Genomic DNA, 19,403 nt, shown 5'->3' with positions numbered 1-19,403 from the left:
AAACAAAGCAGGCCGGTGATATATTCTCGGACTAGAAAGATGTGAAGTATATGACCGAGATAGACAATGTTGTGTAAATAATGTTTTTATTAGAGGAGAATTTAGAACATTTAGGGCAAAAAAAAAAAAAACACATTTTGACATTAGTTATGAAAAGAAATGAAATGAATGAACAGATAATTCTACTAGAGCACTTGTGCATACACCTTTGTTTAATGTAGGTTTGTGGGTTTTTTAAGATATTAAACAGATTTTTACAATGTTTATTTTTTTACTTTATTTTCAAGCCCGAGTGTGTTCTGTGTCTCACTTCATCACCTGGCTATAAGACAGATGTATTCTTAGGTACAGTAAAGCCTAAACATGATGTGCGTTGAATCTCGATTTAAAAATCACAAATTTGATACAAAACAGACATATTCATTAGATCGGTTATTAAAAAACAACCTGAGAACCTCATAGCGTGTGAACATCAGTCTCGGACAGTGTAGCATCCTGTATGCAAAACAAACCACAGGGCAGATCTCCATCCCTCACGTCACATTTTTGTCTTATAGGAAAGAAATGTGAAGTATGCTATTAAAAGTATTGAAATCCTAAAGTCAGATATAAAACTTATCTCAAGGTTCAACATCTCAATTTCTATTGCAATAACATGATTTTGGTAAAATGACCTCATTGACGTATAACAGTACAAGGGATGCACCTATCCAACTTCTTCTTTCCCATTAATTTAACACCAATGCTCTCTTTTTTCAAAATGAAAAATCTGTACACCTATTGCTATTGGAATCATTTTTAGGAGGGATTACTGTGGCACTAAAAGCTGAGTTGGTAGCCTGCCATGACTGAATAAATCAATAACAGAAACACTGAACTTTATAATGACATTGAGGAAAAGAAAAAATAAACTATTTAATTTGGATCGGTCATGTCATGATCCACTTAATGAGATCAGTAGTATCAGGCTCGATACCAATCCCGTGTTTCAGATCGGTGCATCCCAAATGGTACTACAAAATTAAATAAAAAAATGTATACTACTAAATTGCAGGAGCATGCTCGGATCTATAACTTTATTATAAGTATCAATCACAAAGGAAATCCTTTACAAAATTAAACAAATGACTTTCAAGAAGTTAAATCAACGCAGACCCTCTAACAGCTTGACAGTGGAAATAGTAGATAATTCTATCAATTATTAAAAAAATAATAATAAATGATCAATCTGTTTGGTTTGTGTGATGGTAACAAGAGAAACTTTTACTGAAAGTGTTGTTCCTCATGTTAATGCTGTCACCTGACCAGCTGTCCTGAGTGTTTTGTAATGAATGCTGGGAAAACATTAGCTTATAAACTGCAGGAACAAATGGTACTCTCGGCCTGAAATGTTACGGTCTCACTTCAAGACCACTCAGTCATTTTTCCCCCCCATCTCTCTGTAAATCGAGTCTGTACTCGAACAGAGTGAAGTTCGTGATTTTGGCAACGAGCTCAGGAATAACAAACTCTCGTATCTTCTCGTAGCCCATGTGCTCGTACAGCTTCTGAGCGTCTGTCTGCACCACAGAGGTGTAGAGGACGACTGCAGCGTAACCCCTGTCACGAGTAAAATCAGCTACTGTCCGACACAAAGCCTTAGCGATGCCCATCCCACGGTGACTGTGGCGTACGGACATGCGTTTCAACTCCAAGCAGGCAGGCGCGTCCTGATTAGGAAGGCAACCCACCATGCCGACCAATCGACCATCAACTTCAGCCACCCAAAAACCAGAGTCCTTCTGCTTCAGGTAGGCCTCACCGATCTTGCTGACGTCCTTCCTGAGCGAGGTGTCGATGTAGCTGTTGAACATGTAGACGACAAACTGCCGGGCCCCGGCTAGGAACAGAGTGACGGCCAGGATGGGCAGCAGGAAGGACTTGGAGCTGGCCATGAGAGCGCAGAACAGGCACATGAGCACCATCTGGGTCAGCGGCTGTTTCAGGAGGTGCATGAAGGTCGAAGGCACGTGCTCGCTCATCCCCAGGGCGAAGAGCTCCTTCACTGCCTCTGCATCGTCATCCCGATACTTCCGGATCTGGATACTGGCCATGGCTCAGCCCTGCTTTGGAAAACAACAGGCGGGCAACATGTGAGAGGTGACACAATACTACAAATGACTGGAAGAATCAATAAAAAAAAAAAAATATATATTATATTATATATATTTATATAGATATAGATATATAGATATATATATATATATATATATATATATATATATATATATATATATATATATATATATATATATATATATATATATATATAGAGAGAGAGAGAGAGCGATAGATAGATAGATAGATAGATAGATAGATAGATAGATATCTCATCATATATTCCTTTTGTTTCTTCTCAGCGTCACAGTGTGCTGACCCCTGTCCCTATATTTCTAAACTTTAGTGCACTCTATAAAATCATTATAGTGACTTTTCAAGTAAAAATATAAACTATTTGCTGGCATATTCTCCATTTGAGTTATGATCAATTTAATTATTTAGATGTTTAGGTTGTTAGTTCAACTACTTATGAAATTGAAAGATATCACGTTGGGCTCTGTGAGCTTGTAATGAATGTATCAGAGTTGGTAAGTACACTTTAGAGAAGTACAGCTAAGAAGTAACGTTACTGGCACTTTCATAATCCAAGCTGTGAAACTTCATAGATTGATAGTGTGTTACTATAGTGCTACTATAGTGTTTCCTATAGTGTGTGTTACTCTCTCAGTAAGTGGTCTTGAGGAGGATTTTTTTTTTCTGACTCGGTATTGACTGTATCTTATGTGGACTCGGTCTTGACTTGGACTCAAACTTTTTGGACTCTGTCTCGACTTGAACCTCTTTGGACTTGGTCTTGACACGGTCTCGACTAGTGCTGGTCTTGGACTTGACAAAGGTGGACTTGACTACAGCCCTGCTTTCGCCCACTTCAATACAGACTTAATGCTTCTTTTCCATCCTTTATAAGACTTTACTTTATGAATGCATGGCTGTTTTACTCTTAATGGATGTGACATCACTTAGATGGTAAACAAAGCCGTGTCAATGACCCTCAAACGCCACGCGAGTCACTTTTAATTTTATTTCTCAAGCCAGGTTATGTTAGCAATGCTAACTTTGCTAGCCATTGACCATCTCTATCACGTAGTCATTCAACACCAAACAACATTAATATCCAAAGCGTAAAAACTAGTTGTGTCGCATTTAAAGAAGTTTTTGATTCCACTGATTAGCTAACAGCAGCTAGCATCCATGCTAGCTTGACAAAGTTGCCACGGATTTTGATTAGATGTGTAAGAATAGATAAGATAAATAAGCATGACTTACGTGTAATTTTGAATGCTCGGAGTCTGTATGCGACGAGCGCAGCAGTTTCCAGAAGTCAATTGTCTCATTTAATGTCTCCTACCTACTTCCCCAATCTCACCTCGGATTTGCTGCATTTAGAGATAACCGTCAAAATTGGAAAATCAACCATCCCGTCATTCTCGTCATATAAAACTCTATGTATTTTGCCATATGGGTGTCGCTGTCAAACATACATCCTCGATATATTCCATGTGGAATGACAACTAAAGCTCAAGTGTTTCCCCACTGGGCTTTTCATTATTCTATTAAAGATAAAGATAATTACGAGCTGTACGATGTCACATGAACGCAACTCGCACTTCCTGTTTTAATGCGGATTGGCTGCCCCTTGCAGACCAACCGTCTGAATAATTTAGTTCATTATAAAAAAGAAATAAATCAAACATAATACATCCCCACTCTGAGCCTATTATGTTATAACTTTAAATGATTGATTTATTCACACATTACTGCATCGCTGTGTATGTATTACTAGATTTAAATTTAATATTTGGTTGTTGGTAAAAAAATAAGACAGTATTTACTTTGACATGATTTCTACAGCAACCTTTTTTTTGTCTACTTGCGACCCCTCGTCACCAAAAAAAATTGTATTTCCTGTTTTATTTGTTTTAATTGAATATTTGTTAGAGACTGGAAACAGGTACAAGCTGAAATAAATATAATTTTGTGTAAAATAATTATGTTTTTCTGCTTTTCGATCTTGTTTATCATCTTACAACCCATCTGATTTATATTGAAATCCTGGTTGGGAACCACCGGCATATAATACATGGTTGGCCATTTAGAATTGATCATTTTCATAAAATATCCACACAATACTATACATGACATAAAAACAGCATCACTTTACCATTTGTTTTCACCTTTACAGGTAGATGAAATTTGAAAAAAAAAAAACAATCACATTAGAATCTTAAATCCAAACAATATGTATTTTTTTAACTTCTGACATTTACCAGCAGTTTTTGAGGTGGCTGTATTCACAAAATTCAGTTTAAAAAATAAAGAGTTTTGCATACGAAAAGAAAATCATTTTGAGACCGAAAGAATAAAGTAAAGTGGGGGGAACACAGGTCAAAGGTTCAAGAATGGTTCAAGGACATCACTGGAAATTGGTCCATATGCATTGTTGAGAAGTTGGGAAGTAGTTTGTCTTCGGTATTTGTAGTTTCCCATGTTGGTTATTGGACTAATCATATAGCCACTGACAGAAGATGTCAATGTAATAAAATCCTGAGGGGGGGAAATATATAATGCGACCTAATGTAGAGCAACCAGGTTCTAGTACTTTAGTACCTTTGAGCTCATGTCATTTGAAGTAAAGATGGCCCGATACCACTTTTTTGCTTCCCGATACCGATTCCGATACCTGAACTTGCGTATCGGCCGACACAGAGTACCGATCCGATACCAGAGTGTCATATATTTCATTATGTTTTAACAGCTGTATACTACTATCCCTGTATGGATGTGATATGATTTCTATCTTTGTTGTCGGTCTGGCTCAGGTTAAACTCTTTGTGAAACATGAACAAACACAAACAATGAATGCCCCAGAACTTTCTTTTATTCTCCAGTTTGACAGTCAGTTATAACGGAAAAAGAACATAAATAAACTACTTTAATGTAGATTTTCTTTAGGGCTTTATTACGTGGTATCGGATCGGTGCATAAACTCCAGTACTTCCAGATACTGATACCAGCGTTTTAGGCAGTATCGGAGCCGATACCGATACTGGTATCGGTATCGGAACATCTCTAATTTGAAGTGGTGGTGGTGGTGATTTTTGTTATATTTTGCCCTTTGGAAGCACAATCTGTGAGCATCCCACAGGTTTTATTAACATTTTAACAAAATCTGAAAGACATCAAGATACAAACTATATTCATACAGACAAAAAACTTGCTGCCATTAAAAGGCAAAAACTATAACTTGTCACGACAACACGGCTTATATTAGTTTACACTAGAGCACCAATGCGGTATAACAAATGTGAGATCAGTCACAAGATATGAAGACTGAAAAAATAATTTATTGTCTCTTCAAAACACAATTTGACTAGTTCATACATCAAATGATTGTAAAGATTTTCCCTTTTATGGAGTAAACATTCCACTAACTGGATAGTCAAAAGATATGAAAGCAATATTTCTGCTTAAGACATTTTAGTTTTGTTTGTAAAAAACATTCACTTTACACTTTCCTGCCCAGCTGAGTGAGCAGAAACAAAAGCAGCTCCTTCTTTTATTTTTCCGTTCCAGTTTTGGTCTCCCTCCCCTCTAGCCCAAGTTGATGTTTCCTGCAAACATGGTGATCAGCAGTATGATGGTGAAGCCGCTGAGCAGCCCTGCGTTCTGGATCAGGAAGAAGATGATCTTGGTGGAAGTGCACCTCTGTTCCCGTAATATGTTGTCCATCTCTGGAAACTGAAATGAAGAAATACAAATCAGATATTAGAAAATACAACGGCCTCATTGTTCAACACTCTACATAATGGGAAGTTACAACATATAAACAAGAAGTGGGAATCAGCTCACTTTTGTGTGGCTACAGTTATTTTGTTTCCAAGAAATGAAACTGGAGAAAAGAACAAAAGTTTTCATTGCCAGACTGCTGATGTTGGGATTTGTTTAAAAAGTACAGGTTGGCCAAATAGTGATCAAAAAGAGGTAATCATTTTTAACTTTATCAAAAAGATTCTTTGCCTAATTGTCAACAAATCCCATGATAAGACCAAAACCAACAATGCACTGATCCTCCTAACAAACAATTCCCTGTGTACCCAGAGCCTGCAATAGCTCATTCCTCTGTGCACACCTTTAGTCTTTTGTTGTCTTATGTTATCTTATTTATTACTGGACACTATACTATACTATGGATAGTTTTACCTCTTCACCTCTTCTTTTAAAGTTATTCAAATTAACCAGTGGTGGAATGTAACTTAGTACATTTACACAAGTACCCAAACTTAAGTCCAAATGTTAAAGGTACTTGTACTTTACTTGAGTCTTTTCTTTTCATGCCACTTTCTACTTCGCTACATTTCAGAGAGAAATATTGTACTTTCACTCCACTACATTCATCTGACAGCTTTAGTTACTTTACAAATTAAGATTTTTGCACACAAAACACATGTAGTTTATAAAATATGATGTTTTATTAGTGGGAATGCATTTCTACAGCATTCCAACTATTGTTATTCGGTTCTTTATAAACTTCTTAATTTTATTATTCCGTATGTTTTTCAGCTCAGCGTAACTTCTGCATACTTTCAGCTATTAAAACCATTCAACTTTTCAAATGTTCAGCTCTTTCAGCTAATGATGGAACTTCTTCAACTTTTTTTCTACTATTTATACTTTTTAAAATTTTAAGCTTTTTAACACTTTTTTTTAACAATGAAGTGAATGACAGCAGGCTTCAACTCCTTAAAATCTTCTTCCGCTCCCAAAAGTTTCAGCTCCTTCATACTTTCACCTACAGACGCCAAACAAACTAATAAAATGTTCACAAGATATTCAGCTATCCAAACGTATCTTGTCAGTTTGATATCTTTTACAGTTTTTGTGAAAAAGCTGTTTAAATTTAGTGATCTTTTCAGGATTTTTCTGCGTTTCTAATGTGTGTGTATGGGGCAGCTTAGAGTGATGACATCATCATTCTAGAGTGTGAAGCTTCGAAAAAATTATCTTAGTTCCTTCTCAATAAATAAAATAAAAAAAAAGACAGTCTACCTGATTACTCCAGGCTTGCTGTAGGAGTCAACTAACTATGATCATCAGGCTATATTCTCTCTCTCTCTCTCTCTCTCTCTCTCTCTCTCTCTCTCTCTCTCTCTCTCTCTCTCTCTCTCTCTCTCTCTCTCTCTCTCTCTCTCTCTCTCTCTCTCTCTCTCTCCATCCATGTATATAGCCCGTTTCTTTTCAGGCAATATATCTACCTCTCAGCTCTTTAGGGTCATGCTTGTTTGTTCTACGCAATGGATATGGCTGATAATAATACAAAGTCTTTAAACTTTCAGCCTTTTTAGTCAATTTTAGTCAAAGTTGCTCTCGTTCTCAATGTTACCATCTTTTCTCTCTTTTTCCTCTCCTCTCCTTATCTCTTTATTCTCTTTCTCTCTTCTCCTCTCTCATGATCTTCTTTCTTCTCTATTTCTCTCTTTCCTCTTTCTTCTTGTTCAGCCCCATTCTTTTCACCTAATATATTTCACATCTCATCTCAGCTGGAGTGATGCTTTTTCGTTCTATGCAGTGTATATATCTGGTAATAATACAAAGTATTTCTTCTTTCAGCCTTTTCAGGCAATTCATTTCAACTTTCATCTTTGACAGTATTACAGTTCACCTTCCAGCTTTTCTAACAAGCTCTTCAGTTATGTAGGTAATGCAGTTTAGCTTCCAACTCTGAAAATGTTCCAGATGTTTCAGCAGTTCAGTGCAATGCATTTGAGCTTTAAGATTTTTCATACAATTTGTTTCATATTTCTGCATGTGAGTCATTATCAGTTAGAAAATCTACTCAGACCTCACAATGTTCTACATATTTAGTCATTTTTCAACTTTTGAAGCCAAGCTTTAGCAATTCAGCTATTCAGCATTCCCACGCATTTTCTGCAGGAAATGCATTTTCTAGTTATAAATTAAACTAGCCAACAATATATAGACCTACAAGTCCAGCTGAAATGATTAGACGATTAAACACTTAGCTGATTGATAGAACTGTTTGGATCGTTTCCAGTTTCTACAATGTGAGGATTTTTCTGCATTGAGTACTTTTACTTGTAATACTTTAAGTACATTTTCCTGATGATACTTACATACAATAACATAACATTTTCAATAGAGGACTTTTACTTGTAACAGAGTATTTTTACAGTGTGGTATTAGTACTTTTACTTAAGGACATAAATACTTCTTCCACCACTGAAATGAACTAATCTGAGAAGGTAAAGAAAACCACTCTTTGCTTGCTTGCAGTTTATAGAAATATGTAACTTTTGATAACAGGGGCCCTGTGTTAACATTGTGTCTTTTTGTGTTTAAATGTACTCCTGTTTGAGAAATGTTACAGTTCATAACATTTCTGACCCTTTTTAACAACAAAGGGATGTATTTTTGATCAATGTTAAACCAGCATTTATTGATTTTTGGCCACTTGGGGGCAGCACAACAAGCTGTAAACTAACATTATTACCCTTGAAAGTTGATTTGACAAATATGTTAGCCTAAGTTGCCTATTTACACAGCTAACAGGCACAGAGCAACATAAGCATTCATTTGTTTCTGGCAACCAAATAAATGTAAGTCCAATATTTCTGCGAAACACTGAGCTGAAAGATGCTAAAACACTCTGTAGAGTTGAGGGGAACTGCAGTGTCGGGGGATAGTTTCTTGTGGGTTTGTAACACACATACATATGATATGTGTTGTCATTTGATCCATTGTTAATATAAAGATTTACATATTCAGTAGGAACCAAAGGCTTAGTTCCACAAAGATGGTAGAGAAGTCAGAAAGTGTCCACATTGTTTGTTTTTGTCTTTTCATGGAGCAATGTAGAGTATCTTCAGGTGGTGTAATCTCACTCACCATGTCTGCCAGTGCAATGTACAGGAACATTCCTCCTGCGATGGCAAAGATTGCATTGGGGGCAAAGTTGCTCCCGAGCAGGATTCCAAACACAAGGCCGATGTAACAGGACACTGCCGACAGCAGGTTGAAGAAAATGGCTTGAGGGATGCTCATACCAGCATTCAGCAGGATAACAAAGTCGCCTTCAGACAGAACAAAAAAATGAAAAAAACATTTCATCACTTGGTATGCTATACAGATAAGTACAAAGAATGTTCTGTGTAGCATTATATTTAAGTGACCAGAAGAATAAAATCATCCGTACAATGAAATGTAATGCAATACAACAGTGTTGTATTGTTTTATTTCTAATACAGTCCACCTCATTTACATACAGCATAAAGAAGAGCAAAACTAGCAGAAACAACACACAGTCTATTGCTTACATGAGTCCGGTTCACTGCTCAAGTGGTGACAAATAAAGTGTTTAGAATATATATATATATATATATATATATATATATAAAAATAAAAGATTATTTTTTGGGCATTTCAGCCTTTAATGGATAGGAGAGTTGCAAACAGGAAAGTGGGGGAGAGAGAGGGGGAAGACATGCAGCAAAGGGCCACAGGTCAGATTTCAACCCTGGGCCGCTGCGGTAAGAACTGAGCCTTGGTACATGGGGCGCACACTCTACCAGGTGAGCTACAAGGGCACCCCAAGTGTTTTGAATTTAATTGGATTGTGTACATTTCAGGGGTTCTACATTTTATTAATTTATTTAGTGTTTGGAGTTGAAACACATTGAAGAAGAGTTTTGGTGCAATTCTGCAGCATATCAGTAGAGGTCGATAAAGATCATAGATTCCTAATGGCCCTTTCAGCATGAGTGAAAAGACATAACCTGCTTTAAAGGCCCTTAAAATCCGATAATTTACCTTTACATTGCTTTAAAATTCCTCTCATTTTATTCCACCCTGTCTCACAGAATCACATATTACATATATGCCCATTCTAGCTCATTGAAGCCATTTGATGTTTACACTGATTTAAATATAAAAATCTCCATCAGAATTTAATATAAATTCTTCGGATTTAGGCAATGTTTGACTGCACAGCACAAGTTGGTAAAAGACTGACTCACCGAGCTCGTGGGGAAATTCCTCACATACGATGGCGATGGACGTACTGAACCCCGCCAGCACCGAAACAGTGAATGAGGCGCCGATAGCCAGACCATCAATGAAGTTGTGCAGCGCGTCGCTGAGAGTTATCATCCACGCCACCGTCTTGATGTTGGAGACGTGTTGCCCACGCAGCCAGTGGCACATCACATCCGACACCTGGATGTCCTACAAGAGTGATAAGTCAGATTAAAAACACACGACTACTGCCACTGTTTGATTACACCAAAAAAAGACTCCACAGCACTGCGGAGGAAGGTCCGGCTAGTCCACACAGCATTCCTGGATGGGAGAGAAACGTGTTCTGGTTTATTAGCATTTCTTTAAACCAATCACAATCGTCATGGGCGACTCAGGAGGAACTTGTTTTGGTGGAACATTCTAAAGTAGTTTTAGTCGGGCAACAGAAAACTCAGACAGTCTAGCTAGCTGTCTGGATTTACCCTGCAGAGATCTGAGGAGCAGGTAACCATAGTCCTCAGAAATCCACCAGAGTTTAAAATTACAACACAAAGAAAAAATAAGGTAACGGACATCCGGCCGAAAAGAAGGACATGCGGCGGAATTTCCGGCAGCAACAGAGCAATCCCAGAATTCAAGCGCATTGCCATACCTCAACCAAGTCAGGTTCCCGGTATGGATTGGGCAGCGACAATGCTCACAATGACAATGCTAACCATGTGATGTTCAGCACGTATATATTTAACCATTGTGCCCTCTTCTTTTAGCATGTTAGCATTGGCTAATTATCACTAAACACAAGGTAAGGCTGAAGATTATAGCCTGACCAACACTGGATTTTTTAGGACAACCCAATGTCGATATTTGGGATTTCTGATAACAATATATCGGCCAAATATAACCTAAACACATAACATCAACAATCATGACACTTACTTAGCGGGCTGTTTTACTGTTGCAAAATGAACGTGTTAGCTCTACTGAGGATTATGGGAATGTCATTTGCAGTAAGTAAAGTAGCAAGTTTTAAGTCATAAACCAAAATATTGGACATGTTGGCTTGATGGTGGTGCCAGATTGGGTTAAAGTGCTCATACTATGCTTCTTGGCTTTTCCCCCTTTCCTTTATTGTGTTATATATCTTTTTTGTGCATGTTATAGGTTTACAAAGTGAAAAAGCCCAAAGTCCCCCCCAAAGGGACTTACGATCTCCAACAGAAAACACTGTTCACCAACTGCTCCAAACAGCTCTATTGTAGTCCAGCCTTTACTTCAGAGACAAACGTGGGTCACTTTGTAACACACGTTATAATGCTCGCCTAGCTGCTAGCGTGGCACGCCCTCATACTCTGCTTCTGACTGGCTAGTAGTCCTTACCTAGCTGCTAGCGTGGCACGCCCTCATACTCTGCTTCTGACTGGCTAGTAGTCCTTACCTAGCTCCTGCGCATGTGCGACTCCCAACAAAGATGGAACAGAAGTGAGATGTCTCACTCTGTAGCTAAAACAGAGAGCTCAACACACAGGGTGAAAAGAGGAGCTGCAGCAATGTGCAGTACTACAAAAAAATGGTGTTTTTTGAAAATGAAACCATGTAAACCTATTCTGATATAACCTCTAAAAACAATTATGAACCTGAAAATGAGCATAATATGAGCACTTTAAGGGATAACTAAAGTTATTACAAGTTATGCTGAAGGAGACATGAATGTCTGTACACGATGTAGTGGCAATCTAATATTTGTGGAGGCGTTTCACAGAAAACCTCATGGTGGTGTACAGTAAGTCAGGGATCACCAGAGTCAGTGGGATTCATCCTCTGGAGACCGTGAATGTCTGTACAAACTTTCACAGCAATCCCTCCAAAGGTTGGACCCATGGAGCCATGGACTCTATGGCTCTGGTTGGACCAAAGTGAAAACAGGCTGAGTGACAGACAATCATTGCCATCCCAAAGGCCAAGTTGCTAGCACGGCTATAAATAAGGACTTTGAAGAAATCGTACTTTAATGATTTAGTGCTTTAATCAACAAAGCGTGTCCATCTTGGATCCACAAAATTTAAACGATATCGATTAATCAACCAACAGGAAATATTTTCCTTCAATGAATGTGCAGCATTTGCAACGGAACTCTTCCATTACAAATGTAATGGCACAAGTGTTTTTAACGGGAAACCTGAGAACAGTCGGACATAAACAGAGCCTTTGGGCCTTGGTTGAAGGTACTCTGCAGTGACAAAACAACCCTTTTAATGGCCACGGCCAAACAAGGAGTCTTTGTGCTCGAGTCTGACAATTCCAGCATTTACCAGGAGGGGAAGGATCTCAGGCCTTCATCCCCTCTGTGACATGTCTGTTTGTTTAGTACTTTGATCCTTTTAAAGCCAGACTTCTCCATATGACACAAGAGATTTCACTGTTTAACATTAACAGCACCTCAAATCACCCTGTGGCACTGATAACAGCTCAATAAATGACTCTTTAAAAGTAAACACCTGAGCTTATAGAAAAACAAGAAATACTGTTGACATTGGTACAATGTAATTACCATGCAACCATATAACTCGCAACCATATGACTGCTAAGATATTTTAAATACAGTAATGCATTTATAATCCATGACGCACTTCTGTCAGGTGTGTCTGTGATAGGGGACCAAGGTGGACACATCTAATCTCGATCAAGCACACAATTAAGACACAATTAAGATAACATTTCAGGGCAGACCCACTCATTAGATAAAATGTATTTTGTACATTAACAATAATAATAATAATAATAATAATAAACTGTGATTGCTGTGTGGGTTAATATGACATGTGTGCAGACAGAGTTAATCAATCCCAAGAGGTTGATTTCAAAGTAAAATTAAAGTATAATTCCCTGATCTGGATACGGTTTAATTCAGCCATGAGGGTGGGCACTGTTACCTGAGGAGGTGTCACGTTTGTATGCGGAGGTTCTGGGGTCTGGCTGCTCTTGTCTGTGGCGATGGTGGTGATGTTGGTCAAAACGATAGAGTCCTTTTTTACCTGCAAGTCTCCGTTGTGGAGGGAGTTTTCTTGAAATGGCTCTACAGGAGTGAAGTGGCTGTGGCCATGCTAAGGACAAGAAAGACAGACAAATGACAAACAGCAAGAAACACTACTTAGGTTTAATGATTTGGTAGACTGAGGGGATATTTGAAATTGTATTGGTCCCATATGTTAAAAAGTGAGATTTCCATGTGTTTTTTTGATAATAACGCAGGCTGAATTGCAAAATTAATACTGCTAAAGTATCAAAACGCTCAGACAGCCAGTATGAGAAAAAGAATGTGTTTCTGAACATTAAAGCATGTGAACATGTATGAACCTGAAAATGAGCATGATATCTGTGATACCTTATGACTGCAAATATTTACAGCTAATTATTCAAAGCTAAGTTAACCGACCACTGGCCTTAACTTCATATTTATTGTATAGCATAATTTCCAAAATGTCAAACTATTCTTTTAAAAGTTTGACTTTTATACTCTATAGCTTTATTGTTTTGACTGACATTTGTTTTTAACTTTCAGCAAAAAAAATGTCTTCTGTTTTATCATCCTGTTTCCTGATTTAATATCTCTGTTAGTTAATATTAGGATTCTGTGCCATCATATAAATCTTATATTGACATTATATTGGGTCTCTGTAAATTAAAGAGTGTGGTCTAGACCTGCTTTATATGAAAAATGTCATGAGATAACTTGGCATACAGGAGACTTGACTGGAAGTTTACAATCTGTGACCGTTTTGTCCAAGACCCTTTTGAAAAATTATTAAAACAGTAATAAATAATGTAACTGACTCCCATAAAGTGTAATTATCCTTATGGTGGTCACTAATTAGCAGCCAAATCAGCTAATGAACCACAGTGATTGACTGGCAGTTATACAACTGGAATAAATGCTATCACTCGGCAATAAAAGAAAAGTGCTTTGCACATAAACACACGTACTGCACTCACTGTCATCTTACCTCATTCTCTACCCTGAGAGCCATTTTTAACATCTTCTCCACGAAGTACAGGATATAAAACCCTCCAAATATTCCAACTGCATTCTCCACATAGTTATCCACTTTGGGATCAAAACCCATAGCCTGTGGATAGACAGGAGAATGTTAGTGGCATGTTAGCATACAATACTTCCCTTCATGAAGCACTAAAACATCTTCAAAAAGGTGAATTTACCTACAAACCTCTGGTATGAGCTGCAGCACAGCGTTGGAGAAGAGGGTCCCGATGGCGAGGCTGATGAAGTACGTCAGCACTTTGGGAAAATAAGACTTCTTGGTGAAGGGGATCAGGAAGAGGCCGAGCAGAGACGCCAGGTTGATCACAGTGACCGCCAGAAACCCATAACCCCACACTGGCAGGGTAGAAATCAAGGAGAAACTGTTACTTATAACATTATAGTGCTACATTTTGTGCCTTGACATCTTTAATGCTTTGGGCTTACTGTTATGGTGTCCCTAAAACCTTTTTGTGGAAGAGACATTTACGTTTTTGATCTTCTGAGCTCCTTTTTCTCCATTTCTTAAACTCAGTTTTCTAACTATTCTCTATTCTAGAAACACACTTGTTGCTGCTGCATGAACTGTGAAACTCTCACTTTTAGAGGATTTTCCCCTCAGGAATGTGTGTGAAAATAACTAAGTATAATAAAAATACAAATCTGTATCTGAGTCAATGAAAACTGTATGCCAACTAAAAACATGGCCAACAGAGCTACAGTTCTTTAAATTGCCATTGCTCGATCCTCAGCATTTCTTTTAATTTAGCAAACTTTTTCTATTTGTTGGTTACTAGTATCATTTCCACAATGACATTTGAGTGAGACCAGCCCTTTATATGCACAATGTAGCTACTGTAAATATTAGCAGGGGAATTAGTGCGCTTGTACAGGCGTGTGGCTGGGATTGTTAAATAAGCCTCCTAATTGTTGAGCAAGCAAAGACTGAGCTGACTTTTCCCACACCACAACTCAGGGACAACATGGTTTCCTTTTGTGACAGTAATTACAACATCGCTAAATGTATATCTACGACCACATAGCATGATGAGCACGTCTATTTTGTTGTTAATTAATATTTCATTATTTGGGCAGAACTGGTTCTTCAAAAGCATTTAACGACAAGAGACACTAAACTATTGATGTGCAGAGGAGAGATACTGCTCACAAGAAGAAGAAACAGCACGCAGGATGAACAACAGTCACAGTTGGTTGGGACTGTGTCAACAGCACCGAGGGGAGGGAGCGTTTGGGACAGTGAATCTGAGAGGCCAGCGGCTCAATCCAGGACATTGAGAGTGTGTGTGTGTTGTGTGTGTGTGTGTGTGTGTGTGTGTGTGTGTGTGTGTGTGTGTGTGTGTGTGTGTGTAACGGCTCCTAAACAGCAGATTACTTTCTTTTTTTTGAAAGTCATAAGTGGACTGATAAGATGAGGATGATGACCCAAGACTAAAGGTCCAGATTCAAATACGTGCGTACACACACAGAGGCTCACACGCAGACACACAGACATATCGCAAAAGACGCTCACAATTTTTTTAGTTAGTTGAATGAGAGTACCAGTGGAAAACTGATTCAATGTTTCCAATAAAATAATGTTGAAAAATTATTTTGTTTCATTTGTTTTAAATTCAACAATTTGCTGTATTTTAGCAGAATACTGAAAGCAGCAGAAATGCAGGACTCAGTACACTTTAATATCGGTTTATTTATCGTTAGTAATATCGTTATTGTGATATTCAACAACGTTATTGAATATTTTCCTCATACCGTGCAGCAGTCCTAGTCCAGACAAATACCCCACATTCTCTTGTTTTTAAGGGTTTACAAGAAAAAGGAAATTGCAACCAAGGGGTGTCCTCTAGCCACAGTGACTGTGTAATACTGTCTGCCAGGTTCCAGGCAACAAACCCCCATGACCTAGGAATTCTCTGGGTTGCAGGGGGGTCTCAACAAATAAACCAGCTGTCGAGATGAAGCAACTCACCAGTGTAGTCGATGGGCGGCAGAGCTTTGGGGGCGGTGTGGGGGCAGTAGGGCAGCAGCACCTGGGTCAACACAGCGGGGCAGATCCTCCCCAGATGTCCCACAGTCAACCTACTGACATTACTCAACCCAAAGTGGGACAAGATCTGCTCTGACGACAAACACTGAGGGGCAAAAAGAACATATTAAACATCTTATTTTTTAATTTTTGATCTCTGTGTCTCACATCTGTCTTCTTTAAGATGCATTTTTCAGTTTTGTATGACAAAATGCTATATTGTATATTAAATATATATATATTTGTGCTATATAAGTAAAGTTTTTTAATTGGCATGGACATTTATTATGAAGTTAGCCTTATACTATAAAAGTAAAACAGTACTTATACACTTACATGTAAGGAAGTTTAATACAATACATAAAGGCTTTTCAACATATTTTGTGCATTATTGCATTGAGTACATAAAAAGCAAAAAAATATAATACATATTGGCAACAAAACAAAGGAATAATGGAAACAAAATGGCATTAAATATGAAGTAATGACCACGTATTTGATAAAAAAAAAAAGCCCAATCATTGAACTACAAATGCCTACAGATGACTAATCAGTCAGACATTAGACAGAAGGTTTGGGCATTTATTACAGTATGTATTACCATCCAAGAACAACAATAATATAGCCTAATAATAATAATAATAATAATAATAATAATAATAATAATAATAATAATAATATATAGCACTTTTCTAAGCAATGTTACAAAGTGTTTCACAAGATGAAATACAATAAAACAATAATAAAGTACTATATTAAAAAGTGTATACAACTAATAAGTTCTAAATTTAGTTTTTTTCATAAATAAGTCTTATAAAAATATATAATTACGTTTTACACTGTTAAAAATTACAAATGCATTTTAAATTCCGTGCAGTTTTGCAAATCAACTTAAATAAGTTGAATAAACATAAATAGCTCGTGTGCTCACCTCTTGGTCTGCCAGTGGATTTCCTTCACTTATTGCCTCAGATCTTCTGTTTGACATCAACAGCAGTAAATCATCCAGATGCTCCGGTGAGATCGAATTATTTTGACCATAATATCGTAAAATATTGTCTAGAAATGCGTGTCCATCCCGGTCAACCACCTGTATACTCTGAGACACTGGAATTAAAACTAAAAGGCACGGAATAAAACATCTAAAGTTAAACATGTCTGTTTTTAGTGTCGTTTCTCTTCAGTTAAAAAAAATAATATAAAATAATCCTTTCTACTCAGACGTCATGATCTCCGTGGAGTTTGTACGCAGTCCAGAATCACATCCATGGCACGGTCGGAGCGGAAATCACGTTTCTCCTTCAAGTATTGCACTTTGATTCCAGCCTGGTTATCTTATTTTAGGAGTGGCAGTACTGTTGGGATGTGATCGATCAGGACTACATGAGGGAGATCAGTTTCAAAGATCAGTCACAGCCATGAAGGAGAAACATGGAGGGGACCGACCGCGTGCACTCAATGTTTCAATGCTTTCTTTTGTGACTGACTTTCTCACTTGGTATGCTACGTGCTCTCACACAGGCACACACACGCACACGCACGTGCACACGCACACGCACACGCACACACACACACAAAATGCAGCAACAACATACTGCACGCCCCAACTTAACTACTAGCGCATCAAGGTTTCGATTCCATATTACAACACGATATAGCGTTGTCAGCGGAAAGGCTTAGATATACATTAGGTCTACATTCCTTCAGCGATTGAGCAAGCACAGGTGTACCAGCGTACATTCAGCTTAGCTCTTCCACGTGAGAATTAGAAAGTTAGACGCACAAGAAGCTCTCTGATCTCCGGTAAGGAGAGGGGCTGAGGAGCCAGGTAGAGGGAAGACAGATGGGTAGGAGCTGTCTATACTGACTGACTTGCTCTGTACCATTACAGTTTGGCACAGAGGGAGAAGAAAGCTAATGTTATTTCAAGCAATGTCTCATTGAATGGAAGTTGAATTGTATAGACAGACAAACACACACACGCACGCACAACATTGTATACAACTAGACAAACACACACACACACACAATTGTATACAACTACACACACAAACACACACACAACAAACACACACACACACACACACACACACACACACACACACACACACACACACACACACACAACACACTTTTGTCTTTGTGTGTGTGCTGGGGAATTAGGGAACATGCAGAGTGTGTAACTCAGTGGGACTCAGTTCACATCTGGGGCTCCGTTAGTAATTATGAAACAGCTGGAGGAAAACAAAAATCATAAACATGGAAGATGTGAGGGTTGTGTTTAAAGGTCAGTGTCGCCCCCTGGTGGCAGCTGAGGATCAACGCACGAGAGTGAAGCAAAGGCTGCAATATACAGCTAAATATATAGGAAGCATTGTATACAATACCTTTCATGCCTTAGACCACTTTTTTATTTAAAGCTGTTAATTTGAGCAATAAGTCAATATTTTGCACATAAAGTCATTTGCTACTTTACCCATTCAATATTTATTCCTTTATTCTCAATTTTAAAGGCCAGTTATTTCATGGATCCAGGATACTATGCATCCTAATAAAGTTCCCTTGGCCTTTGGAATTAAAATAGCACCACATCATCACATACCCTTCACCATACCTAGAGATTGGCATGGGGTACTTTCTATAAGATCATCTCTCAATGCAAATCTAACCAGCTATTAGGCTAACTGAAATAAAACCATACCAATCTCCAGGTATGGTGAAGGGTATGTGATGATGTGGGACTATTTTAATTCCAAAGGCCAAGGGAACTTTATCAGGATGCATAGTATCCTGGATCTATGAAATAACCCTAATAATAACCCCCTAATAAGCCTTTAAAAATAAACATCTGCCTGCCTCTATGGGAATTCAACATAGGGGTGTACTTACTTATGCCCCCTGTATTTTAAGGAAGAACATTTATTTATTTACGATACATTATTAATTCACAAAGAAAATTGGTGTCCCTTTTCCACATTTTTTAATTAAGGCATTAAGATCAATTTCCAAAAGATGATTTTTTATTCCTTTTTAATCAACTTTAGCATGGGTGTATTCACTTATGCTGAGCACTGTAATTTCACCCCTGTGTATAATAACAATTAACTGTTATCGGATTTTTTTTTTTTTTAAAGTATATGTTTTTGTCATATTTCTTTTAGTATTGAACCGCTGTTGATACAAATAGACAGA

General features: G+C 37.9%; 2 protein-coding genes across 3 annotated transcripts; both read right to left on the bottom strand.

The window, feature by feature from the left end:
- Positions 1-69: 69 nt before the first annotated feature.
- LOC114546333 (probable N-acetyltransferase camello) lies at positions 70-3,670 on the bottom strand. Of its 2 annotated transcripts, none has more exons than XM_028565027.1 (2): positions 3,367-3,670; positions 70-2,105 (listed from the first exon to the last, which is right to left on the bottom strand). In XM_028565027.1, exon 2 carries the CDS (start codon positions 2,091-2,093, stop codon positions 1,419-1,421), a length of 675 nt encoding a protein of 224 aa, XP_028420828.1. In that variant the 5' UTR covers positions 2,094-2,105; positions 3,367-3,670; the 3' UTR covers positions 70-1,418. The 2 variants fall into 2 exon arrangements, with proteins under 2 accessions (XP_028420828.1, XP_028420827.1); XM_028565026.1 differs by having other exon boundaries at positions 70-2,102.
- A 1,754-nt stretch (positions 3,671-5,424) lies between these two features.
- slc39a8 (solute carrier family 39 member 8) lies at positions 5,425-17,682 on the bottom strand. The gene is made up of 8 exons (XM_028565025.1): positions 17,143-17,682; positions 16,155-16,317; positions 14,355-14,524; positions 14,133-14,255; positions 13,062-13,232; positions 10,131-10,338; positions 9,004-9,188; positions 5,425-5,838 (listed from the first exon to the last, which is right to left on the bottom strand). The coding sequence occupies exons 1-8, from the start codon at positions 17,365-17,367 to the stop codon at positions 5,692-5,694; spliced, it is 1,392 nt and encodes a 463-aa protein (XP_028420826.1). The 5' UTR covers positions 17,368-17,682; the 3' UTR covers positions 5,425-5,691.
- Between the last annotated feature and the right edge of the window lie 1,721 nt (positions 17,683-19,403).

This window comes from Perca flavescens, chromosome 20 (genome assembly GCF_004354835.1).
Source record: "Perca flavescens isolate YP-PL-M2 chromosome 20, PFLA_1.0, whole genome shotgun sequence".
In the NCBI taxonomy this organism is placed as follows: Eukaryota; Metazoa; Chordata; class Actinopteri; order Perciformes; family Percidae; genus Perca; species Perca flavescens.
This window is presented reverse-complemented; position numbering and strand designations above follow the sequence as displayed.